The sequence below is a fragment of the Grammomys surdaster genome, unplaced genomic scaffold (genome assembly GCF_004785775.1).
Source record: "Grammomys surdaster isolate TR1022 unplaced genomic scaffold, NIH_TR_1.0 165, whole genome shotgun sequence".
In the NCBI taxonomy this organism is placed as follows: Eukaryota; Metazoa; Chordata; class Mammalia; order Rodentia; family Muridae; genus Grammomys; species Grammomys surdaster.
Genome location: NW_021604613.1, coordinates 18467380 through 18493481, shown reverse-complemented (window position 1 = coordinate 18493481; position 26102 = coordinate 18467380). Strand labels below are relative to the sequence as shown.

General features: G+C 42.6%; 3 protein-coding genes across 5 annotated transcripts; all 3 read left to right on the top strand.

Moving 5' to 3' along the window:
- Nucleotides 1–1293: 1293 nt before the first annotated feature.
- LOC114619801 (gamma-crystallin B) lies at nucleotides 1294–3393 on the top strand. Its single transcript, XM_028765730.1, has 3 exons — nucleotides 1294–1331; nucleotides 1421–1663; nucleotides 3048–3393. The coding sequence occupies exons 1-3, from the start codon at nucleotides 1323–1325 to the stop codon at nucleotides 3321–3323; spliced, it is 528 nt and encodes a 175-aa protein (XP_028621563.1). The 5' UTR covers nucleotides 1294–1322; the 3' UTR covers nucleotides 3324–3393.
- Nucleotides 3394–12838: 9445 nt separating this feature from the next.
- On the top strand, nucleotides 12839–14832 carry LOC114619785 (gamma-crystallin C). Of its 3 annotated transcripts, none has more exons than XM_028765710.1 (3): nucleotides 12839–12868; nucleotides 12961–13203; nucleotides 14486–14832. In XM_028765710.1, the coding sequence occupies exons 1-3, from the start codon at nucleotides 12860–12862 to the stop codon at nucleotides 14756–14758; spliced, it is 525 nt and encodes a 174-aa protein (XP_028621543.1). In that variant the 5' UTR covers nucleotides 12839–12859; the 3' UTR covers nucleotides 14759–14832. The 3 variants fall into 3 exon arrangements, with proteins under 3 accessions (XP_028621543.1, XP_028621542.1, XP_028621544.1); XM_028765709.1 differs by having other exon boundaries at nucleotides 14483–14826; XM_028765711.1 differs by having other exon boundaries at nucleotides 12860–12868; nucleotides 12961–13207; nucleotides 14490–14758.
- Nucleotides 14833–23271: 8439 nt separating this feature from the next.
- On the top strand, nucleotides 23272–24855 carry LOC114619794 (gamma-crystallin D). The gene is made up of 3 exons (XM_028765718.1): nucleotides 23272–23315; nucleotides 23408–23650; nucleotides 24514–24855. The coding sequence occupies exons 1-3, from the start codon at nucleotides 23307–23309 to the stop codon at nucleotides 24784–24786; spliced, it is 525 nt and encodes a 174-aa protein (XP_028621551.1). The 5' UTR covers nucleotides 23272–23306; the 3' UTR covers nucleotides 24787–24855.
- Nucleotides 24856–26102: the final 1247 nt, after the last annotated feature.

The following is a 26102-nucleotide window of genomic DNA, read 5'->3' as shown; positions in this document are numbered from 1 at the left end:
TTGACTACCTACAGCCTTTCCATTCATCTTTGTGGCATTCACATAAATCACAGGTATTTGTTGCCTGAAAAGTCTTGAACAGCAAATTTCTTATGTGCTAAATAAATAGTATATGTTTGTGAATAATCATCATACTCCCCCAAACAAAGACAATGAAAAGATGCATTGTTTTGCACTTTTGCAAATCCTTAATGTGGGAAAATGTCAGTGCTTATTCGTGATAGAATAATATTTTCTTAAAACAGCAAATAAACTCAGTATTGTTCTGAAAACTATCTTGACAAGATATCACTTTGAAGTCTACTAGGGGACCCCAGGCTTTCCACAATACATGCATGAGGCACACAGTCAAGATATCTTCCTGACTCTTCATCCCTACCCTCCACCTTCCACCACCACCCTCACTCCCAAATCTGGCTGAGGTGGTACCCCTTATCTCAAGTCTGAGAAAGTCAGTGGTGGGGTGCTAGGAAAGTTTCTGTCGGGATCTTTATGCTACTTTGGTGATGGCTCCTGAAAAAAACAAAACAAACAAAAACAAATCGAAACAAAGAAATCTGACATTTTAAGGAGGGACAGATTCTGGGTGACCATGAGCAGAAGGAAGATTTAGCTTCTCCAAGGAGATTAGAAATAGAGAAAGCATATGAGTACTTGCTTTTTCTTTCAGTCAGAGGCACAGCAAGATCCTCGTGTGCATAAAACTTCTGTTCTAGGTGCAAGGGTGGAGAAGAGACTTCACTAACTGCAGTTAACAATTCTATTCCAGAGCATCACACCGCCCCCAACAAACATTAATGGTCAGAAAATCTTGAATTTGAACTAAACCTTACACTTTTCCAAATGTTTCCTCAGATTACATCTCCTTGATCTCTCTTACTCAAGGTTCCTTACTGTTTAAGCTTCCGCTTTTAAAAAGTTTAAAGCATACAATCAAAATCTGAAGCTCGAGCAACTGCTAAATCAGATTCGCTCTGAGAAGTCGATTAAGCCGAGTAAGCTATAAATAAACGCATAGAACGAGAGCTTCGCTCATTCTTTTGCAAAACAAGAGCAAAGACTTTTCTCATTGATGGCAACAACACAACAGCTTTAGTGAATTAGAGCAACCCGAACCTACCAGAAAGAATGAGAGTAAACCATTCAGCCAACCCCAATGAGCAGAGGGAGGGAGAGATCTCCCAGCTTGCAAATCCCCTTACTCACCGGAATGGGCCCTTTTGTGTGATTTCCTGTGGAGGCAGCAGTCATGACAGCTATATATACCAGGGGCACTCCCCTAGAGCCTCACAGCTCCCAGGGCATCTCTTACTCTCAGCGAGATGGGAAAGGTAAGTCCTGGAACCCTTACCTTTGCTTTCAAGCAGTATCCTTGCTGCAGAAATCACTTATTCTGTCTGGTCCCCTTCCGTCCTTACAGATCACCTTCTTCGAGGACCGCAGCTTCCAGGGCCGCTGCTATGAGTGCAGCAGCGACTGCCCCAACCTGCAGACTTACTTCAGCCGCTGCAACTCCATCCGCGTGGACAGTGGCTGCTGGATGCTCTATGAGCGCCCCAACTACCAGGGCCACCAGTACTTCCTGAGACGTGGAGAGTACCCTGACTACCAGCAGTGGATGGGTTTCAGTGACTCCATTCGCTCCTGCCGCCTCATCCCCCAAGTGAGTTTGGCTCTGTCTTTATTACTGGTCTCTGGAAACACAAATTATCCTAAAAGATCATCTTAAACGAAGTCGTTTAAACTAGAGCAGAGAGTGGATGTGACACCTCGTGTGTGTGTGCGTGTGTGTGTGTGTGTGTGTGTGTGTCCAGTAGGATACCTAAGAGAGGAATCTCATTTCTCAGGAACTTGATAGTGAGTGTTTTAGAAAACTCATCCCTATTTTTACATTTTATATGCCATTGAGAAGTCAAACACCAGAGAGTAATTTAAAAATAAGATATCAAAGGCAATACATTTATTGTTTGTTTAACATATAAATCCCCTCCATATATAGCCCTTAGTTTATTCCAAACCACTTCAAGTCAAAAATTCAATGTTTCTTGATCTAAAAGTACAATGGACTACTGTGTGATTGTTTTAAAATACAGACTTGGGACAGGCATCTTTACCTGCTCTACCGATACACTGAAGAGATAGCAGCAAGAGTTCAAGGCCGGCCTAAGCTACCCATTTTGTATAGGACCATACCACCCTGAGCGTCCTGATCTCATCTAAAAACGTGTTGGCTTGCTTGGCCTTGCATTTATTTCTACTTGATTATTTTTCCCATCTTCTGTTTTTTATTCATATGTAGTGGGCATATTGGCTCACTTGGAGCAAAAAGGCCAAATCTAAAACTAAAGATCAAGATTCATACTTTCTGGGGAATGACCTTAGCATCCTAGGCAGGTGGAGCATGGGAGACATGAGACACAGTGCCACAGAAATGTAACTTCACCATGGCGAGTAGGAAGGGTCAGTCTTCATGCAGAAAGCCAGGGAAAAGGCTGATTTGGACTGAAACTGAGGCTTCGCAAGAGAAACAAGGGAAACACAGCACCTTATTTACCACAGGGGCTCAGTCTTCTGCTCCATAGACACACAAATCAATACACGAGGTTTGCAGAAAATGACAAAAGGTTGATACCTTTTCAACAAGGGAGATATATCAAAATGCTACCTCTCTTGGTAACTTTTGGATTTCCTCTCTTGCAAAGGGCTGTCTGAACAAGCACTGGGATAGTACGATGAGTTTTATTTAAGCATTTTTAAATTACGTGTGATAAGCTTTATTTTAAGCAACTTTTAATTGCCAGGACTACAGACTGGTAGATAAGCATGGAGAAGCCTGAGTACTGTTTCTCAATTGGCCGTTGACACCTAGATTCTTCAGGTGACATCCTAGGCTTTAGGAATAGAGACTTTCAAACTGGGCAACACGCTTGTTGTGAATGCAAACTTGGACTCGGGATTTTGAGGCTGGAGGTGTTGGAACAGGAAACTTAGCTTCTATTTGTGCTGACTTGTTTTCCTTCTTCTGTCTGCCCCACCTTGCCCCCCAGCACTCTGGCACTTACAGAATGAGGATCTATGAAAGAGATGACTTCAGAGGACAGATGTCAGAGATCACAGACGACTGTCTCTCTCTTCAGGATCGCTTCCACCTCAGTGAAATTCACTCCCTCAATGTAATGGAGGGCTGCTGGGTCCTCTATGAGATGCCTAGCTACAGGGGACGGCAGTACCTGCTGAGGCCAGGAGAATACAGGAGATATCTTGACTGGGGGGCTGCAAATGCCAAAGTTGGCTCTTTTAGACGAGTCATGGATTTTTACTGAGGCATTTTGAGACTCTACTTTCCTCCTCTAGAACCTAATAAAATACGTAGCTTATGATTCTGGCACTACAAGAGTCCTGCCTTTCTTTTCATCTCTTAAGCATTCTTAAGCAAATATGTCACTAAACCAAACATGATACTCAAGATGAGAAGGAACCTCCTATATGGGGAAATAGCATTCTGGGTAAAACCACATTCTCTAATGACTAAATATGTAAGATTAAAGAAAAGTTTAAATTATCAAGAAAAGTCACGACTGGCCTGGTGACATGGTTGAGCAGGTAAAGATGCCTGTCCCAAGTCTGGGTATCTCATGTTTGATCCCCAAGACCCAAACAGAAGGAGAGGGTCAATTCTCCCAAGAGTTTTTTTTTTATTCACCTCTACACTCTCCCAAACAAATAAATAAAATGCAATAGAAAAAAATTGTAAAAATGAGCCAAACTATGCCCAGTACTAAAACCTGGTTTTTCTTATGGTTCCTGGAAAAGAGGTTACTGAGTAAAAATTGACAAAAATGGGTTATATTTATTAAATGAGGTCATAGGGTTGTTTCTTATAAAGCTCATAAAATAAATCTGATGAATTCAGGCCAAAATTCATCAGATTATCTCATCCTTTGAGAGGTTAGTGAATTGGCTCAAATGTCGTCTTGCCTGGGGTGGAAACTTTATATAACCACCCCTTCCCACACAGACATAACCAGTATCTCCTGGAGAAGGAATGAGTGGGCTATGCCTTGCCCATGAGCTCCTATCCCTAGAATCTCCTGCCTTAGCACTAGATGGATTCTTACACCCTCCCAGCAAGTGCTGATTTTCCCATGGGCCACCTTGATCCAGATGAACTCATTCTCCAATGACCCCTGACCTATCTCTCACATATGGTCTCAATGCATGTTTTTGTTATAGAGGTTCTGAGGCACGAGTGTAAACTTATATTAAAGCAGTATAATTATAGAAATTTAACACTAGATGACATCTGCTTTTAGCATGTAGTTCAACATAGAGCATTTCCCTAACATGAGTAAGGCCATAAACTCAACCCCCAATATTAGAAAAAACACAAAGTATTAGATGGCCACTATGTTAGATGGCCTGTGGTCTATTGGTATCAGCAGGCCTGCCTCCTGTCCTTCCCTGTTCCCCTCATCTTGCTAGTTATCCATATACACAAGGCCACTTATTTCATTTGGGTCTCCTGTCATTTCATGCCTTTGGAACTTTCATGTTTAATACTTAAGTACTGCATAAATATAATCAGCACATGAAATTTGGTCACTTTTGAGAGTTAAGGAACTTCCTATTAATAATCATGTATAATTCTAGTCAGAGAACTGTTCTGAAATAGAAACTGGGGCATAGATTATATATCTTATGTGGATATATATTTGGTCAGACAAATATCTTATACTAGTTCTTTAGCCTTTAGCTCCCAATATCAGTTTATCTGTTAGACTCTATTCCTGAGATAAATTCAATTCTCTGTTCACCATCACCGACATATCAAACATGAGCCAGATTGGCAGAAGTGGCTTGCCTGCTGACTTTCACACTCTTTGCTTGGGAGGCAAAAAAATCATACCTGAGCCAAGGAAACCATTCCTAAACACCTGAATTGGAAATGCAACAAAACAAAAACAAACAAAACAAACCTTCCTTAGCCTTTTTTTTTTTTTTTTTGGAGGGTTGTGGTAGTTTGAGACTGTGTCTCTCTACATAGCCCTGGCTGTCCTGAAACTCACTCTGTAGGCCAGGCTGACCTCAAACCCAGAGATCTGCCTGCCTTTGCCTTCCAAGTGCTGGGATTAAAGATGTAGACCATGATGCTCATCTTCCCTGCATCTTTTTCTTAGAGTCATTGTTCTTGAAAATTCTCTGCTCTTGTCTGTGTAATACAAGAAAAGAGATAGGTGCTCTCCCCCAGCAAAAAGAAAAAGTCACCAATAGAGAATGGCTCTGGGAAGGTACTATACCCAAACCAACAACAACAACTACTTCTTCTCTTTCTTCTCCTCCTCTTCCTCCTTCTCCTCTTCCTCCTCCTTCTATTTCTCCTCATTTTCCTTCTTCTCCTGCTCTCCCTCCTTCTTTGATTTTTTTGAGACAGGGTTTCTCTATGTAGCCTTGGATGTCCCAGAACTCACTCTGTAGACCAGGCTGCCTGACTCATAAAGATCTGCCTGTTTCTGCCTCTCTAGTGCTGGGACTAAAGCCATGTGCCACCACCACCCAAATCAACTTTTAATCCCACCAGTTACTCATTCCCTCCCTCCTATGTTTAAAATTAAGACCTCCAGAGTCCCTTTTTGGTTAAGATAAAACAATTAATTGAGATAATCCTAGTGTCAACTTATATATTCCCTACTCAAGATGCCTAGCATACGTCAGCATTTCCTGCACACTCTAGTTTCTAACAGTAAGTCCTACTTTAAATCTGGGTATTTTTTCCCTTTTTTCCTCTCTCTCTCCTTTACCCTAAGATGTCTTAGATTAATAATCTTATATTTTAAAAACCCCATCAAATAATGAAACTGGTGGTCTATTGCATTAAGGAACACCAACAGCTGTTGTATTGCATGCATTGTTCCCAGAAATCATGCTCAGTGCAAGATTTCTCCCACTTCCCTGACCTACCACCATGGGGTTAGGTTCTGATACACATAACCTTTTCTGTCCCCTCTGGACAATAGTAAAGCAAAAGTAACAGCAATTATCACCTGAGATGAATTGCCAAGAGGACATTAGTTCCTGTCCTGTAACAAGAGGAGCCTGTTAGAGACTGGCTCCCTATTTAATCTCTTTCTTTGGGACAGTGTTGTCTATGTGGCAGCATACACATGACTATTGCCCATTGTACCAAACATACATGTAATACAAATACCACATAAATGGCTAAGAAATAGAAAGGCATGTGGTAGAACCACTCAACTTCTGACTGGGCAGCAGACACTAGCAAAGCTCCGCTTTGGATTGCTTGATGATGGTAAAACATCAAATTGCCATTTCAGATGGTATTAAAAATACACATTATTGAGAAATAGGGGGTAAGGCTTGGGGGAAAATGGAATATTCTTGTTTTCTCCCTTCTGACTATCTTTACCGTTATACTAGGCCATTAAGTAAAGGAAACCCAAGGTATGGCCAGCCCCCACACCGATGTTCACACACAATGAACTTCTATGTGTGTGCAAATGTCTGTACAGTCCGAGTGCTTAAAACAGGTCCTGGAAATCACTGAATTTCAGACTAGAGAGCATCAGTCACTCATTTATCGCCATTCATGTTCCAATTCATTCAGCCAACCAGTGAGAATGAAGTGAGAGACAGGAATAAAGATGGAAGTGTCCCCATCCCAAGAGACTCTCCACATCTGCTTTTGAGAAACTTTGATCTGAATAAAACAGTGGAAACAAGATAAATGAAGATGGAGCAATATTAAGTTCAGTCCAGGCCACTGTGGTAGTGCCTGTAATCCTAGTTCTTGTGAAGCAGAGGCAAGCAGATCATCAATTTGAGGCCAGCCTGGTCTACACAACAAGTTCCATCTCAGAATGTGCCCAATATCATTAGCTTAGCATGCTGGCCGAGACCAATATGGCGTGCATAAAGGCAAGGCTGCGCAGAATCAGGAGTCAGCTTAAACCAGGTAAATTATGATACCCCCCACACACCAAGAGAAGTAGTGGGAGGCTGTTAGAGGCAGGAAAGAGAAAGAGTTGAAAAGTGGGAGAAAGTCAAAAACTATATTTTTCAGAAATACAAAAATTTGGGAAGCAGAGGAGCACTTTCTTGTTTCTTTGTAACTTTTAAGTACTGAACTTTATGCAATGGAATCTCCACCTCGGCCCTCCCTTGTGTGTATATAAGCTTTATAGAATAAGAGAAAGGACTACAGAGCAAACCACACTTATACTTAGGGGGTTAAAGAGATTCTTAGTGGTAAGATCCTGTTGCTGAGGATATCACAGGCTCTAGTCACAAGACACAAGAGAAGTCAAACTAGAAGTGGGCTGAAAGCTTCCTCCCTGCTGACTAGCCCTCAGTATTAGAAGGTATAAGGCTTCTGGGGGAGAATAGTCATCAACCATCTTATTCATCTGTGGGCCCTGTGTGCAACACTACCAGCAGGCCAAGCAAGATGTCCCCACTGATATAATAGTGGCATGCTTGTTAGGGTAACCAAATATTTTCTGATTAGATCGAATCCTGTAAACCCAGTTAAAAGTCTGTGGCTGGGGCTGTTAGAGGCCTTAGTAGAGAACCTATTGCTCTTATTTTGCTAACTGTGTTAATCAAATCGCCATATATATATATATATATATATATATATATATATATACATATACATATACATATACATATACATAAATATATTTATACTTATATGTAATATATAAATATATTTGCTAAATATATACACACATCTGTATATACATATACATTGACTATGGCTACTAAGTTTGGTCAGATAAGAAGGTTTTTTGTTATAAATGTAACATTTATTTGCCAGGTGTAATTATCATTTTGAAGACTTATTGTTGAGTAAGCGTATCCTTTCTAGATCTTTTTGAACTCTAGCTGGCTGGTTCAACTCAGCTGTTCTGGCTCAAACTGGGTGATTCTGTCTCTAAGCTGGGTGATTCAAACTGACTTCTCTCAGCTTCTGACTGAATTGCTCTGCTTGGCCTCAAACTAACTCTGGCCATCTGTTCTAATCTTCTGGATCTTTCTTAATCTTTGGCTCCTTCTGTCGTCACCTATCTCACTAAAACTACCATACACACACGCACCCATCTCGCCCCCCAACCTCTTAAATGGCCTCTTTTTCTTGACTGTTCTCATGAAAATTGGGCATATTCTATCTCTGACTCACTCTGTCAAATCTTTCTCTGATTCATCACTTTGTCTGCCACTCAATTAGATGTCATTTTCAAGTATGGCTGGTTCCTTCTACAAATTAACTTTACCTTTGTTGTTTTGGGATTAAAGGTGTTTACTAAAGGCATGTCTGTATTCCAGCCAGAGGGATTAAAGGTGTGTATGCATTCCATCAAGATCACACAGACCTAGAAGGTCTTTGGATGTGATCCCTTGCCAGAGAAAACATGTTGTTGGATTAAAATTCCTCTACAGTTTGTTTTTATTTTTTGCATTTCAGTAGGCTGTGGAAATTGCCAAGATTCAGAAGTGGTCAACATGATAGACTAAGAGATAGTCTAATGGTCAGCCATAAACTGAACATGTATATCACCTCATTCACACAAGGCTCAGGAAACATCACAGAAGAAGGTAAAGAATTGTGTGGAGCATCAGTTGTTGAAAATGGCATGGCCACTGACCTCTGAACCCACAGTAACTTTGGTCACCTGCACAGAGGTGGCCTGCTATCATCTTGTGATGGAACTGAGAGGAAGTCACAGGTTCTACCCCTCTCTGAGAACTTATACCTTTGTGTACCCTTGATGATGGACACTGTTGGAAGGAGAGGCATTTTCTTCAGAGGCCTAGCTACTGATAAGTACCCATTTCCTGTAAACAACCTTTCACCCATGCTTCTGTAAACATCCAAATCCAAATGCAACTCATAGAGTCATAGTAAACAACAACAACATACACACACATACATACACACATACACACATACACAGATATATACACACACACATACAAAAGAAGAAAGCATTAGTGTCTTCGTTAGAGTTTTATTGATGTGAAGAGACACTATGACCATGGCACCTCTTATAAAGAAAACAATTAATTGGGGCTGTCTTATAGTTTCAGAGGTTTAGTCTGTTACTGTCATGGTGAGAAGCATGGCAGTGTGCAGGCAGACATGGTGCCAGAGAAGGAGCTGAGAGCTCTAGATCTTGATCCACAGGCAGCAGAAGGAGACTGTGTGTCACACTGGGCATAGTTTATGCATATAAGACCTCAAAGCCCACCCCCACAGTGACACACCTCCTCTAACAAGACCATGGCTCCTGATGGTGCCACTCCCTATAGTCAAGCACTCAAACACATGCATCTGTGGAGGATTTTCTATTCAAACCACCACAGTTGGGGAGACTAGTTAAGAAGGGGATTAGTAAGAGTGTGAGGGAGAGGAGAGGGTAAGAGAGTGATCAAAATATAATACGTACAGATATAAAAAAGTTATAATGAGACCTATGCAGAGTAATTAGCATATACTAGTAAAAATAATAAAGAGAATCTTAATAAGTTGCTAGCAAGACCTTATCTGTGGATTTTCTTAAGAAAAAATAAAGGAATGGGCCAGGCAAGTTAGTACTGTCCATAATTCCAGCACTTGGGGGGATGAGAGAAGATCATTAGTTCAAGACCAATCCCTACCACATATCAAATTTAAATCCAATCTGTGCTATATAGAAAGACTTTGCATTAGAACAAATTTTAGAAAGATTTTTTTGGGGGGGAGGCATTGAGACAGGGTTTCTCGGAGTATCCCTAGGTGTCCTGGAACTCATTCTGTAGACCAGGCCAGCCTCAAACTCACAGAGTTCCACCTGCCTCTGCTTCCCAAGTCTGAGACTAAAGGTATGTGCCACCACTATCCTAAAACAATTTTTAAAGCAAAACTGAAGACTTATGAAAAACTGAAGGTTTTATTTGTTAATAATTTTAGTTAGCATACCACAGAACAGATTTCATTGCAACATTTTCACACCTGTTTATCATTGTACCACTGTACTCAGATCATCTTCATCCCTGGCTTTACCTGTATCCCTCCTACCCACCCCTACTGATTCCTTTCCCCTTTTGTTACCATATCATATTATTTTAAAAATAAAGTTTTCACATATGAGAGAATAGTGTATGATATTTATCTTTGTGAGTCTGGATAATTTTATTTAATATGAAGATCTCTGGTTCCATCCATTTCTTTGCAAGAAACATAATTTCATTCTTCCTTCCTGAAGAGGGCGTGCCATGGTTCTTCATCCACTCATCTGCTGAAGGGTGTTGAAGCTGCTTCCATACCTTGGCTACTGTGAACAGTGCTGAGATACACACAGACGAGCAGGGATTTCTCACCAACAAAGTTTAGTCCAAGAACTATTTGGTCCTGGTTAAAACATACAGATGCTAAGGTTCTTGTCTTCATTTAATAAGGTAGACTCTTGGAAGAGGTTAGGGCCCAGCAATATATATTTTTACAAAAACTGTAATTATTATACACAGTAGTTTATAAACTATGACAAGATTTCTTCTTTCTTTCTTCCTTTCTTTCTTTTTCTTTCTTTCTTTTTCTTTCTTTCTTTATCCTTTCCTTTCTTTGTCTTTTTCTTTCTTCTTTGAGATAAGGTCTCTCTACATAGCTCTGGCTGGCCTGGAACTCACTATGTAGTCCAGGCTGGCCTTTAATGCATGGAGATCCACCTTCCTATGCCAAGATGGGGAGGGGGAGGATTAAAGGCATGCACTGCCACTCCCAGCCCCACTGACAAGATTCCTAATGTCTATTCTAAGCCTTACCTTTTTTAACCACAAGATGGCTCTATAGAGGCGAAGATTTCAGGAACCTTTTGAGAACACTTAATCTTTGGTCAGAAAGCAGGCTGACATCATCTTTAATAATGTCACTCTAATGCGACTGTCAATGTCACTAGTTTTATCAGTGTTCATCTGCACCAAGTGCTGTGCCAAATATGATATGCGCATAGTCTGGCTAAGGATTGCTAATATCTATTAGCTAAACATCTCTAGGAACTGCCAGCCTGTAAACAAGTTAAGATTTGTTGCTTCTAGGGAGAACACATAGCCCGAGGAAGTGGAAATGTTTTCCGATAGCTGACTTTAGAAGATCTGGTCTTGGATGTATACCTTACTTGTGTGGTTTGAGGAAGGTCTAAAAAAGTGGAGGTCTGGGTGGAGAAGCCCAGTGGGAAAAGCTCACCTACCATGCATGAATAAGGCTGTGGGTTCAACCCCCACCACTGCCTTACACAGGAAGAGAGAGACTGGAGTGGAGGTGGAAGGGAAGGGAAAGGAAGGAGGAAAGAAAGAAAACAAGAAAAAAAAAGATAAAAAGCACAGAAATTTGCCAGAGTTGGCAGTGCATACCTGTAATCACAGCACCAAGGTGACTGAGGCAGGAGGACTGCAGTGTGTTCAGGGCCTGCTTAGTGAGACCCTGGGGTGGGGGTGAAATGTGAAAGGAAGAGAGAGACAAAGCTGTAAATAAAGAAGTAACAGTTTGGTGCTAGGCTCGGAGGGTGGTGTGATATGTGGAGTGTGTGTGTGTGTGTGTGTGTGTGTATGTGTGTGTGTGTGTGTGTGCTGTGTATGGATTGTGTATGTGATGTATGTGTGAGCGTGTGATGTGTGTGAATCTGTGTTTATTAGCAAGGCTCTGCTGAGCATCTATGAGGCATTGTATTTGATTAACAAATTGCTAAAAGGTATTTAAAAGTAATGGTTAATCATTTGGGCACTGAGAAGCGTAGGGTTCAGCATTCTCTGTGTGCTTTAGGTTTGTCTTTGTTCAGACAAAATCATTCTGAATAACCTTGGTTGAGAGTACTTGTTAAGACTGTTTATATCTACATCTTATAGCTGAATAGCAGGTCCCAGGCCCAGGTGCTGATAAGCTGCCAAATGACAGATAGTCTTTTTTTCTTCCTCAATTTGTTTTGCTTTTGTTTTGTTCTCTCTCTTGCTTTCTCCCCCCTCCCTCTCCCTCCCACTTCTTTCTTTCCTTCTCATCATCCACTCTCCCATGAGGTAATTCTTGCTCTGAGAGGAGATTTATGCTGCCCCTGCAGCTCTGCAGACGAGGTTCAAATCTCAAATCTCGCTCTTACACAGGCAGTCTAGGACCTTGCCTGGCCTTGGAAATGAGGAAGCATTTCATACATACTTGTCAGTCTTGGGCCTCATGACCACAGGAATTTTTCCCTTTGTTCTTAACACAAGCTGATTAGCAGAGGTGGATTTTGACTCACATACTGTGAAACCACCAAGGGGGAAGACAGTTTAGATCCTAGAGCATCAGCTCAACGTAGCTGGGACGAGCCAAGGTCAAATCTGGGCTTGTGTCCTGTACTGAACCAGCAAGCCCTGCAAATAAAAGAAGGGGGAAGGGGAATAATGTTCCCTGGTCTCTGTCACACTACTCAGTGTTTGCAGTATTCGCAGAATTTCAGCCTTCTTAACTCTGGGGATACTTGTACAAATGCACAGATTCCTCCCAGATTTACCAAGTATAATGGAATCAAAATGTAGGGACACGAACTTCAGGTCAAAAGTTCAGGCTGATGTGCTGATAAATTTAAAAAACAGTAAGAATCTGAATAAAGCAACACTGAGCAGCTCATCCAGGGCAGCGTTGGAACACACCAGAGAACCAGGCAAATCTACAATCACCGCCACTGAATGCAGCACGTAATAGCGATCCATGAAATTCCCTCAGCCCTGCGGGCCCCTTTTGTGCAGTTCCGCTAACGCAGCAACCCTCCTGCTATATAGACCGGCCACGCTCTGGCTGGACACTGAACTCACCACGGGTCAGCCAGCCATGGGGAAGGTGAGCAGAACGCAAACTGAACGAACAGTCAGACTGTACGACCTTATCACAAGAAGCAAATGATCTCATTCAGAATTGCTCTTCCTTTACAGATCACCTTCTTCGAGGACCGCAGCTTCCAGGGCCGCTGCTATGAGTGCAGCAGCGACTGCCCCAACCTGCAGACTTACTTCAGCCGCTGCAACTCCATCCGCGTGGACAGTGGCTGCTGGATGCTCTATGAGCGCCCCAACTACCAGGGCCACCAGTACTTCCTGAGACGTGGAGAGTACCCTGACTACCAGCAGTGGATGGGTTTCAGTGACTCCATTCGCTCCTGCCGCCTCATCCCTCACGTGAGTCCTGTTTGACTTCATTTCTTGCTGCCCAGGGATCCTCACTGTTTTACTGATGTGGGATCCAGAGAGTAGAGGGTTTTTCTGCAGAAGTATCTAAGGGTTAAGTGGTCCCGAAATGCCTGGCTAAGACCACGGGGATACAGACAGGAAGACAGAATTATAAGGAAGAATACACTTACAGAAGGTCCAGTTATTCTCTATCGTTGCTACCATGAGGTTAGTCAAAAGTTGTCCCAGCAAATGTAGCTTATGCATGGACATAAAACAAAATTTGTGATTGGGAAGCTGGCTGGGCATGAGAGGGTAATTACATCCATCAGACTGATTTTTAGGTATTTAGTAAAGGAATTTCTGATAAGTGAGTTAATTGAACTTTATTGTGGAGTGGAAAACATTGGAAAGTACAGTTATCAGAAACTGTACAGGCAGAATTCAATTTTGAAAATGATAATTTTTTCAATTTTGAAAATTGGCTATGTTCTCACTATAAGTGGTTATTTAAATCAACTTTCCACCGAAGTATACGATTTTTCTGAACTCCACTTTAGCCAGGCATAGTGATGCCCTGTATTCCTAGCATCCAGAAAGCTGAGGCAAAAGTATCGTGAGTTTGATGACAATCTAGGTTATAAAATAAGCAGAATGAGACAGATGGAAATTATGTAAATTCAGTACTAATTTATGAAATTCTCAAAAAAACAAAAATGTTAATAAAAATTTCCTATTTTAAGGATGGACATTTATGTATATAAATATATATAAAACTAAGAAAATACTAGTCGAAACATATTGTTTTTCTACCCTCCAACATACAGCTTAGAATGAACATAGGAAATTGTGAATTAAGATATTTGAATTTTTTATGAGCTCAAATTCACTTTTAATATCTTAAAAGTTCCACCTCCTAGATCAGTGAGTTCTCAATCTTCCTAATACCACAACCCTTTATTCTGATGGTCTTAAGCCATCCCTGTAAAAGAGTCATTGGACTTATACTTCCCCCCACCCCACCTCCCAACCCCTCCCCGTCCCCCTTCCCCTGAGGTTGAGGCCTATCGATTGAGAACCAATTGTCCTAAATAAAAACCGAAACCTGGGTGTCTGTAATGTTAACAGGAGACCCATCAATATATAGCTCTCCAAAATTTCATAGGCTCAGATCTTACTCCAACAACCTCCTGTCTCAGTCGACCACACTCATTGTTTTGCTTGGTTGAGTTCTGAAAGAGACTCAATTGCTTTTTCTTATCTTTTTTTTGTGTGTGTGTGACCCAAGCAGACAGGTACCCACAGGATGCGGCTGTATGAGAAAGAAGATCACAAAGGCGTCATGATGGAGCTGAGCGAGGATTGCTCCTGCATCCAGGATCGCTTCCACCTCAGTGAGGTGCGCTCGATGCACGTGCTGGAGGGCTGCTGGGTTCTCTATGAGATGCCCAACTACCGAGGCCGGCAGTATCTGCTGAGGCCTCAAGAGTACAGGCGCTACCACGACTGGGGAGCTGTAGACGCTAAGGCCGGCTCTTTGCGGAGAGTGGTAGATTTATACTAAAATAGGTTAACGCTACCATTTTCTCATTTTGGAACCTAATAAAGTATTTAGTCTGTATTGTTGGCAAACCCTGACTTCTGTTATTCTTTCATTGTGTGCAAATCCACCCACCTGTAAATGCTCCCTACAAAAGGTTGAGCCGAGAATGGAGAAGTTAAGGTGTTCAAGAACTTTTCACGTGTGTTAATTCTGAACAAGTCTTAGATGGCTGGGGATATATGTATGTACCTTGGTGATATTATTCAGTGTCCGCAAGCTCCTGGCCTGAATCCCTAGCACTACCAGAAAGAAAAGAAAGAAGTTCAGGTGGAGGGAGGGTATACCTGGTGTGGTGGGGAGGGTATATCGTGTGGGGGGAGGGTATACCTGGCCTAATAATGAAAGGCCAGGTCAAGCAGAAGACACCACAACAAGAAGGCTACTAGAGAGAAAGCAGTTAGCTGACACCTTTCCTTGAAGAATAATATCGTCAATGTTGTCTTCTAATCTAGGAAGTGGAGTCCAATTTTGACAAACAGCCTATCAAGACTCATAAGAGAACTAATTGCATTTACTGTAGAGCACAATATTACCTACATAAGGTGCCGTCACCCTTGCAAAGTTAAAACCCGCTTCCTTCTGAAACCATTTCCAGGGAGAAAGATTCTTGGGCACCCAATCTAAACAATCCTCCATTAAGACTCTTCCTGTTGGGCAGTAATGGTGCAGGCCTTTAATTCCAGCACTCAGGAGGCAGAGGCAAGGGGATCTCTGAGTTCAAGAAGGCCAGCCTGGTCTACACAGTGAATTCCAGGACAGCCAGAGTTTCTACACAGAGAAACCCTGTTTGGGGAGTGAGCATATGGGACTTTCTTCCCAAGTCATTTTCGGTTGTGTCAAGTTGCTGATTGTATTAGTTACGTTTCTATTTTCTGCTGTCATCAAAAGGAGCTTATGAAAGAAACCATGTATTTAAGCTTATAGCTCCAGAAGGGAGTCCATAGTGCCTAGGAGGCATGACAGCAGGCCAGAGCAGACAGTCAAGAGATCATATCTTCAACTGCAAAAACACACACTAGGAGCAAACTGGAAGTGGGCGAAGGCTGCAAACTCTCAGCCCACTCCAATGACAAACTTCCTTCCCTGAGGCCATACCTCCCAACACCTTCTCCAAGCTCTTCCACCTTCTAGCGGCCAAGTGTTCACATTCATGAGACCATGGAGATTTCAAACCACAGCAATTAAAGCTGACTATAATAAACCACTCATGACCTTACCACTTCACATATTCTATCAATAGAGAAGCAGAAAAATCCTCCTAATACCAGATAATCCTCATTTATATTTGGAAGGCACCCTCCTAGGATTCTTCCCTTGTTCTCAAAGCTGAAATAGATAATACATATTAATTTTCAATGTTTATTTATTTGTTACAAGATAGGACCTCACTACATTGTTCATGCTAGCTTCAATCTTTCTACTTTAGCTTCATGAGTGATGGGATTATAAGTGGGTATCACTGCATAGGGCTGTATGCTGTGTTAAAGAAATGTAATACATATGGAGTTACATTTAAGTCAATATCTTATTCTGTTTCATGGCTTAGTGGCATGCATTGTTTGGAGGTTCCCTAAACCACTACACTGTTTCCTCACTGGTTACTGGGCTCTTAGACACAAAGGTACAAACATATCATTATATATGGACTCTCTCATATTGACATGCCATAGTTGTATGATAGACAGCACATCCTGCCTTCAGCCTCTAGCTGGAGGACAGGGGACGAGAAGACAGACCCATTCTGTCCCACAGTGTCCTTCTTCCTTGCTGTCCCTCTAGTCTCTAGCTATCTGTCCCTCTACTCCCATCTCCAAACCACTGGGGTGCAGACATAAAGAATCATACAGTACTCTCTGGGTGTTTAGAAATGAATTTTATCAATGACTCAGTCCAGTCTATGCTCCTGTGCTAATGGTATTTAATATTCATGTATCACTTTTCCAAGAAATAAACTTCAGAAGTGATCAAAGTTTGTTGTTTGGTTGTTTGGTTGGTTTGGTTTGGTTTGGTTTGGTTTGGTTTGGTTTTGGTTTTTTAAGACAGTATTTCTTTGTCTTTGTATCTCCTGAAACCTGCTCTGTAGGCCAGGCTGGACTCAAATTTGGAGATCCTCTTGCCTCTGCTTCCCAAGTATTGGGATTAAAGATGTATGTTGCCACCACTAGATTTGTATTTATTTGTAAATGTATCAAGAGATGTTAGATGTATACAAAGAACTTGGGGGAGGTATGGCAGGGGATGGGAGTCATGTTTTTTAGAGTGTCTTTCTTTACAGTATCTTGAGGGTTTTTTTTTTAATTTCTTTTTTTTTTTGAACATGAAATGCTTTTTTATAGCATGTTTTACAAGGGGAGGGGGTAAGAGGGTCCAGGTGGTGGAAAAGTACAAAATCTTCTTGGCCTGTGCCTTGAAACATGTCATGGTCTATATGGTACACTGCTTTGAATTATGATCTACCTGCAGTTCTTCAGAAGATATGGTACACTGCTTGAGTTATGGTCTCCCTGCTATTCTTAAGAAGACATGGTACTCTGCTTTGAGTCTATCTGCAGTTGCTAAGCAGGATCTTGCAGTTGCCAAGCTTCAGAGGACATTGTGCAGGTGGGGAAAGGTAGGGGGTAAGGGTAAGGGCGAGGGTCCTGGCTTCTGGCATCTCCCCCTTCTCTGTTTAGTTAGAGAAGGCGTCTTATGTTCAATCCCAACTATGTGAGTTTTGAATTTGGATGTCTAATTATGGGGGGTCTTAGACAAGTTCACAACCCCAAAACACTGATGTGAGACGAGTCACATCGATGGTCGAAGGCTTTAGGCTGTCGACGATGGGCAACGTCAAGGGACTCTGATGTGGGTGAAAGGAGGGTGAGAGCCCTGTCTTAGGCCATGTAGGCTGCACCCACTCCCAGCACCACGCACTCCTTTTCGGCTGCATTGGGTGGGCCCCTGGGAAGTGGACCTACAATAATCCCGTCATTGGGCTAACTCACAGCCATCCTAGTCTCTTGTAAATGTTCAAGTTACCAACCATTTGTCAGTTTGGGGTGTAATATTGTCATAAAGGAAGGCTCCCCAATGTTAGCGGCCATATCAAGGGTGGCCTTGGTTTAGGAAAAAGCCAATTTTTGTTGTGGTGATCAAGAGGCCAAGCTCTCTAGCGAGAGAAATGAGGGCAAAGCCAGGCATACCCTTCTGGAGGGCGTGGAAGTCTAGGGGTTGACCGTAGGGGGAGGCAGGGGAGCTGACAGCTGTGTCGGTCTCCTGCGGAGTCACTTCTGGATCCTCTGCAATTTTCAGCTGATGGTAATGAACTTCAACTGCCTTCTTGATGGCAGCATCAACCTGGTTCCGTGGACGACAGGTCACGGGCGATGATCTCTGTCTTGCTCAATCTTGATGTCGTGCACACATCCTCTCAATGAGGGTCCGTCCGGATGGGTCCGTGCCTCGAGCCCCACGTCTGGGTGCCACTTGACCCGACCGGCGGGTCCTGGTTATTCGTGGGGGCGAGGAGTACTGCAACCTGCTATTCTTCAGAAGATATGGTACACTGCTTGAGTTATGGTCTCCCTGCTATTCTTCAGATGATATGGTACACTGCTTTGAGTCTATCTGCAGTTGCCAAGCAGGATCTTGCAGTTGCCCAGCTTCAGGGGACCTTGTGCAGGTGGGAAAAGGTAGGGGGTGAGGGTAAGGGCGAGGCTCCTGGCTTCTGGTCCATCTGGGTTAGAACTTCTAATAGCAGGCATCACGGGTGATTCAATTTTACCTGGGATGCTGCGTGAGTTCAAGCTCCTGGGAGTCCCTGTTTTTCTTGGTTTTCTGCGGTTGGGTACGGAGCTGCTGCCTGCGACCTGCTCTAGGCTCGGTCCCAAACCGGAAGTCTCTTGAGGGGTTTTTAATGTGTCTATAATTATCTTTCTTAAATCACTCTAATTTAAAACTTTATATGTAATATTATTTTCAAATTTGCATTTATATAAATGAAATGATTGTTTCTTTGTAAATAAAACCAAACTGCTATATTTGTTCTGTCTGATTCCTCAGAACCTTAACAAGCCTTTAACATTATTCCTAAAGAGGGTACAGACCTGCCTTGCAGCACAATGGCCAGAATGTGGGCAAGCCAGAATGTGGGCAAGCCAGAATGTGGGCAAGCCAGAATGTGGGCAAGCCAGAATGTGGGGTCTGCGGCCTCTATTTGATGATTCATATTTTTTAAAATGCCTAATTTTCTCTTTCTCTCAAACCAAGTTACAATGAGCTTGTCACTTCTTTCAAATTCCAAGAGAGGAACACTGAGGAGCCCGGTTCCCATCACTTTCACCCCCTGATGCCTTTCCTGGTGAATCATACATCTCAGCAGAAGGTCTGGGGTTAACAATGGTTACGCAGACTTGCAGGTGACTGTGGCACATGGGGAGGAAGGGGTTACAGCAAGACTGCCTCATTTAGAGTGAAATGATGTGCAAAGCAAAAAAGTAAGCTGTTTCTCTCTCTCTCTCTCTCTCTCTCTCTCTCTCTCTCTCTCTGTGTGTGTGTGTGTGTGTGTGTCTGTGTGTCTGTGTGTCTGTGTGTCTGTGTGTCTGTGTGTGTGTCTGTGTCATGCACAAGCACAACTGATCTTAACCCAGGATGACCTTAAACTTACAGCAAACCCTATTGCCTCAGCTTTCCAAGTACTGGGATTATAGGTGTGAGGAAGAACATTATTTTGAAGGCTTTAAAAAAAATGGATCCTATAAGAAGCCTCTATCCTAGACAAATTAAGTCTCTAGGTGAAAATAAGACACTATTTTTGCTAAATTAAATAACACACCAGGTTCTTACAGCTAGTCAGGAGAGTTAATGCTGCCCCAGTTCATATGAAACCGAAGTTCTTAACTCTGTGGTAATTCCTAAGATGGAGGAATGCATTTCTGAAGTGATTCTAGGGCTGGATTTTGAAACGATAACCGATTAACCCAAATGCTCACCTATTGTTTTACATTCTTGAAACTAAGAAGTTCTCATCATTTCAGGTTTACCAAACCAAATTGCTTCCATTGGACAAACATAGTAATGCCATTTTGTCTTGTTTTATTTGGTTTTGGATAAGCAAAGGCATTTAAAACAAAATCAAAATTAAAACTAATCACTCTCTATTCTTAAACTGTTTTGCAAAACATTTACAAAAGGGCATTTTAACTACCCCAACTATAGAAGTCCCTAATAAAATATGCTGCTGGCCAAGTTCCCCACACTTGCTAACTAGACTTGATACTTTCTCAACTTTCTATATTTTCTCAACTGGTCAAAGCAGCCGGGTTGGAGACAGGATCTCTCTATGAAGCCCTGGCTGGTTTGGAACTCAAACTCACAGAAACTTGCCTGCTCCTGTCTCCCAGGTACTGGGTCCAAAACCATGTAACCCTACATCCAGCTAAGTTTGAAAGCTCTTGTATGGAGTTTAAAGTTGGTGATTTCAGATGCCAAGCAGATGACATAAATCTATGAGGAAAAACTGTTTTGTTTTTAAAGAAAAACAGTAGGGAATGATTGTGGATAAATATAAAAATAAAACTATAAAAATATTGAATGTGTAAAAAATTTACAACTATATAATGTAGGAGGAGCTAAGGTGGGGGGAGTTAGGAGAGGAAGAGGAGGTGTAAGGAGGAGAAGAGGAAAAGGAAGAGGAGGAGCTGAGAGAATGGAACAGAGCAGAGATGGAGGCGGATGTTCACATGTCTGTAGCAGTCAAAGGTAGTTGGTATAGCTAGGTTGGGTATTGGGTTACTCTTCTGATTGTATGGGCATCTTGTTACTGATCATTACCAAATACATAAGCCTTTGATTAATCTATAAGAATTAGAGTCTCATTCTCTTACTGGGCCCACATGGGTGGCAGAATGGTCTGGGCAATGCCCTGCCTTGCAGAGACAGCGTGGAAGATTGGCAGAGCCATCTCTCACACTGGCATCTAGTGGGTGGCAGGGCTGGTGTTTCTGGCTGGCCGGTTCTAGCTGAGAAACATGGCGGCTGGGCTAGGCAGAGCTGCTGCAGCTTAGATAGTCAGCTTGCCCGGAGGCCATTTTAAATATTTACTACAACAATATAAAAGTATTAAAAGTATGGACTAATCTAGAACATTTCAATACCCATCTAATGCCACACCCAAGTACATCTGCTTCCCCTGTTCCCATGGTACCAGTCCTGTTCCTATGGTACCAGTCCTCACTTCCAGGCTAATGTGAAACCTGGGGAGATTCCCAAACCACAGACTCCACAGTAATCCTCTGTGTCCCCTCCCTCCTCAAGAGAACACCTTAGCTTCGTGGGGCTTGGAAAAATGAGAGAAGGAAACCCCAATAAAGGACGGTAAGCACATTTTCTCTCCATTCCAGTGGAACAAGACTCTCAGATTCATAAAACATGTTGAGCTGTCAGAAATCAGGAAAACGATTTTTCATTTTGCTTATCCTTCATTTACACTAACTACAGAGATTATTTACAGTGCATCTATCAAAACCCCAGCTTGAGATATTCTCTTCTTGTATCACTTTTTTAAAAATTAAATAACTAGGGACTGATCACAGGTTTCTTTCTGGATGAGACATCATTGAAGGCAAGGGTACATGCTAATCTCCAGTTCCCCTTTCAGGGACAGCCCCAGTCATCCCAGAGAGCTTGGAAAGAGTTCTGTGGTTTTAGGATCTCACATCTGACACATGTTCACCTCACATACCATGTTCAACATGTGGGCATTGAGTCTAACATAACCTTGTCACTAATGGAACTTTCTGCCAGCATTTAAACAAAGCCACACTTTGATCCGACCATTACCTTTTCTGCTCTATAGGAAGTCTGGGGTATTTCCCTGGTTTGTTCAGCCTGGGGCTGATATAAAGTCATCACAATGATCAAGAAAAATCCTCTTGTTTGGGCAGATGTGTTCAAATATAATTCATGTCAACAAAAGCAATGGATTCTTCCTATTTACATACATAGCCCCTTGTGGTATTTTCGTCCTAAGCCATCCAGACAGGCTTTCTGTTGCTCTGACTAACATTCATCTCATACTCTACAATGCTCCCCACCCCCAGAACCCTAGACTCAGAAACAACTCTGACAAACTTAACATTTCATTATTGAGAGGGCTCTAATTATAATGATTGTCTGTGTGAGACACCCTGTCTACCTATCCTCCACTTTCATAAGTGAATTTGTAACATGTGTCTACAGGTTATCAGGAAGCCAGAAACCAGAAAATAATCATTGAAATCATCATATTGCACATAGTTGCGGTTTCAAGCTTGTTAAGTCCCCACTTAGAGAGATGGATGAGCGAAAGGCATGGCACGGTCCTTCCGTGGGGTAACGAAACTGTGAAGAATTCTTTGAACATGAAAGAAGCTAGACTTGACAGACAGCTTCCACTCTGGTGCTCTTTCCAGCTCATCAAGCTTTTCCAAGTCAATAAATCCTCCCTAAAGTCTTCCTAGACAGCCCGCCTCTGGGCATTTATGCCTTCCTCAGGCCGCAGTAGCCACGACTCCTCTAGTCCGTTTCCTCAGAGTGAAACGCTCTGTTTATGCCTGTCTTCCACAGAATGAAAGCATGCCCCAGATCCCACCAGGACCCTGTACCTTGGGAAATAGTTTTCTTTTATTATCTAAGGCATGATGAGGTTGTTTTGTTTTTGTTTTTGTTTTTGTTTTTGTCTTTGGTGGATCAGGTTTTCTCACTTCCTCAGACTTTCTCTTTTAGTTCTGGTATTAAGCATCTTAAACTATTTTCCCTTTCAAATGCAGAACCACACATTGCTAAAAAGAGATGCTCTACTTTGCCTCCTGCTTCCAACAAAGTCACAAACACTACTGAATACTGTGTTGGCTCATTTGGAATTTTGGTTTGGTTTTTCACTGTGAAAGTGTGAAATTCTATAAACTCCCTTGGTAAAATCTTTAATTCTAAAAGGGCTTGATCTCCAAAGGACTTGAAATTTCCACCATTCAGTTGAGTCTATTTCTTTCCTATTAATCTATGTTGAGGGTTGGGGAACAAACGAGTAATACAGCAGCTCTTACAGACAACTTACATTCACGACGTTAGACGTTATCTAGTATAGACAACTTACACTTACCACATTAAGGCGCTATCTGCTCCCCACTTACACGTTTTTGTTTTGTCCAACTATACAAAGAAGAGTGTGGTCTATCTATGGAATGGCTGAAGCCCTGCTTCTATTATTAAATAAACAATGTGCCAAATTACTTTTTTTCAAACAATCTCATTAGCATCAGCTAGTGATCACAACCTGAATACTTCAGAGTGAATAGAACCAAACCCCACAATGAATCCCGTGGGCTATGACAGCAAAGAGAAAAGAGGAGAACATGAACTTGCCCTGCTCCCCGCGGGCCCCTTTTGTGCTGTTTCTGCCAACGCAGCAGACCTCCTGCTATATAGACCCCGCTTCGCCCAGCCCCACTCACCCAACAGACCCATCCCATCCGACCTGCAAACACCAGCCATGGGGAAGGTGAGCCCAGGACTCCCAGGGCCTGGGAAGGGACTTGCCCTGGGGTCCAGGCCATATCAGGCCTCTGAACCTTGCCTTGCCTTGCCTTACAGATCACCTTCTATGAAGACCGCGGCTTCCAGGGCCGCCACTATGAGTGCAGCACCGACCACTCCAACCTGCAGCCCTACTTCAGCCGCTGCAACTCTGTGCGCGTGGACAGTGGCTGCTGGATGCTCTATGAGCAGCCCAACTTCACAGGCTGCCAGTACTTCCTGCGCCGCGGAGACTACCCTGACTACCAGCAGTGGATGGGTTTCAGCGACTCCATCCGCTCCTGCCGCCTCATCCCCCACGTGAGTCTAGATTCTCTTCAAGACTGAGGCACTGAGGACCCTGACTGCAGTTGCCAGTATAAGGTTAAACGCTGGAAGTAGAGCTGAGCTTGTTTGTTTAAAAAAAAAAATCCATAACTAGAATTGATTAGGTCAATAGTTCCACCAAGTCCAAAAAGCAAAGTGCTACCTGGTTAAAAATTGGTCCATAAGTATTTGTGGAGTAAGAACACTTTGGCTGCAAGGGAGATGTGTGAAATCTGAGTCCTGTCTTGCAATCATTTAGGATGGAAAAATAGAATGACTAAATACGCTATACTGTGGCTACTGAACACGGGTAATATATTTCAAGTCCCCTTCCTCTTTTTGTCCCCTACGTGTATATCCTGGGCTTCCTCCATCTAATCTAGTCAAAGTCCTTTCAACACAGAGCAGTACAGATGTTTTACAGCTGAAAAATTACCTTTCCTTCCCCCCCATTATATTTATAAATCATTGCCTGTACAGTCATTGTTGTCTGATACTTAAGATATTGAATATTTTTAATATATCTTAATATAAAAACATCTTCCTCAAATGGCAAACCAAGTAGTAAGAAGTTGTTGAAGGTCATGATTTTGCTCTGGCGCTTGCTTTACAGTGTGCTGCATAGGAGGTGGCTTGGGCCCGGCAGTTTCTGAACACATTCATAGTTCTTCTCCTTTTCCTCATACTTCCCGATCTTAGAAAATCCCAGAATCTGCCCTCGTAGTGATGAGTTTATAAGTAGCTTTAGTTAATTAATGTGTTTATTGTCTATTTCAAATGGCTTGACACAGCTGAGGCTATCCTAAGGCATTAGAATTACTTCACTGTTGCTTTTTTCCTGTTTCTGGGCCTGCTAGGCCGGCTCTCACAGGATCAGACTGTACGAGAGGGAGGAGTACAGAGGCCAGATGGTAGAGTTCACTGAGGACTGCCCCTCTCTCCAGGACCGATTCCACTTCAACGAGATCTACTCCCTCAATGTGCTGGAGGGCTGCTGGGTCCTCTATGAGATGCCCAACTACCGGGGGCGGCAGTACCTGCTGAGACCCGGGGAGTACAGGCGCTACCACGACTGGGGCGCCATGAATGCCAGGGTGGGTTCTCTGAGGAGAGTCATGGATTTCTACTAAATTGGTTTTTTACTCTACCCTTTCTCCATCTGGAAGCTAATAAAATATTTTCTGTGTGTTCCCGGCACTGATTTGCTTCTGTTTTTTTCTTTTGTCTTATCTCCTGTTTGCTTATGTTTATTGGTTCAGAACAGGGGCTCACTATTTAGCCCATGCTAGCCTCAAACTTGAGATCTCTATGTGATTATGTGCATGTGTGCATGTAAATGCATGTGTGATGCACATGCATGTGTGTGTGCATGAGTGTGTGATCTGTGCATGTGTGTGTGATCTGTGCATGTGAATGTGATGTGTGTGCATGTATGTGATGTGTGTGCATGTGTGTGTAATGTATGTGCATGTGCATGTGTGCATATAAATGTGTGTGATGTGTGTGCATGTGTGTGTAATGTATGTGCATGTGTGCATATAAATGTGTGTGATGTGTATGTATATGTGATGTGTGCATGTGTGTGATGTGTGCATGTGTGTGACACATGTGCCCGTGTGTGCATGTGTGTGCAATATGTGTGCATGTGAATGTGTGATGTACATGCATGTATACGATGTGTGTATGTGTGTGCAATGTGTGTGCATGTGCATGTGTGTGATATGTGTGCATGTGTGTGCACATGTGTACGCATGTGTGTGATGTGCTCACATGTGTACAGCCCATACATACAGAGGCTAGAGGTTAACATGGTTGTTACTTGGGGGCCATCTATCTTGGTTCCCTTTAAAACAGGCCTCTTGCTGGCCAGGACTTCAATTCATAGATCAGAATGACTGACCAGAGAGGCCCAGAGAGATTCCTCTCTGATACCCTGATGTTTGCTTTACAGACAGCGGCCATCATGCTGGGATTTTCACATGGGTTCTGAGCTTCAGAATCAATCCTCATGATTGCACACTAAGTGAGCCATCTCTCTCTAGTTCAAACTTAAGATGCTTTTCAACCGTCCCACTGCCACAATTACAGATGTGCACCACTCTGCCAGGCTCATTATTTTACTTAAATGTAAAATAAGTTTTATTTTACACACACACACACACACACACACACACACACTATAAGTGGCAACCAAACTGTTTGATGATTCGTGAGTAAAAAAGAAAATTCTCAGCCGGGCGGTGGTGGTGCACGCATTTAATCCCAGCACTTGGGAGGCAGAGGCAGGTGGATTTCTGAGTTCTAGGCCAGCCTGGTCTACAGAGTGAGTTCCAGGACAGCCAGGGCTATACAGAGAAACCCTGTCTCAAAAAAACAAAACAAAAGAAAGAAAGAAAGAGAAAGAAAGAAAGAAAGAAAGAAAGAAAGAAAGAAAGAAAGAAAGAAA

Bases quoted from the DNA above. Each gene is read 5' to 3' on its own strand.
- LOC114619794 (XM_028765718.1), top strand. The intron at 23,651-24,513 runs GTGAGTCTAGAT...TGGGCCTGCTAG, and splicing joins CCTGCCGCCTCATCCCCCAC to GCCGGCTCTCACAGGATCAG.
- LOC114619785 (XM_028765709.1), top strand. The intron at 13,204-14,482 runs GTGAGTCCTGTT...GTGTGACCCAAG, and splicing joins CCTGCCGCCTCATCCCTCAC to CAGACAGGTACCCACAGGAT.
- LOC114619801 (XM_028765730.1), top strand. The intron at 1,664-3,047 runs GTGAGTTTGGCT...CTTGCCCCCCAG, and splicing joins CCTGCCGCCTCATCCCCCAA to CACTCTGGCACTTACAGAAT.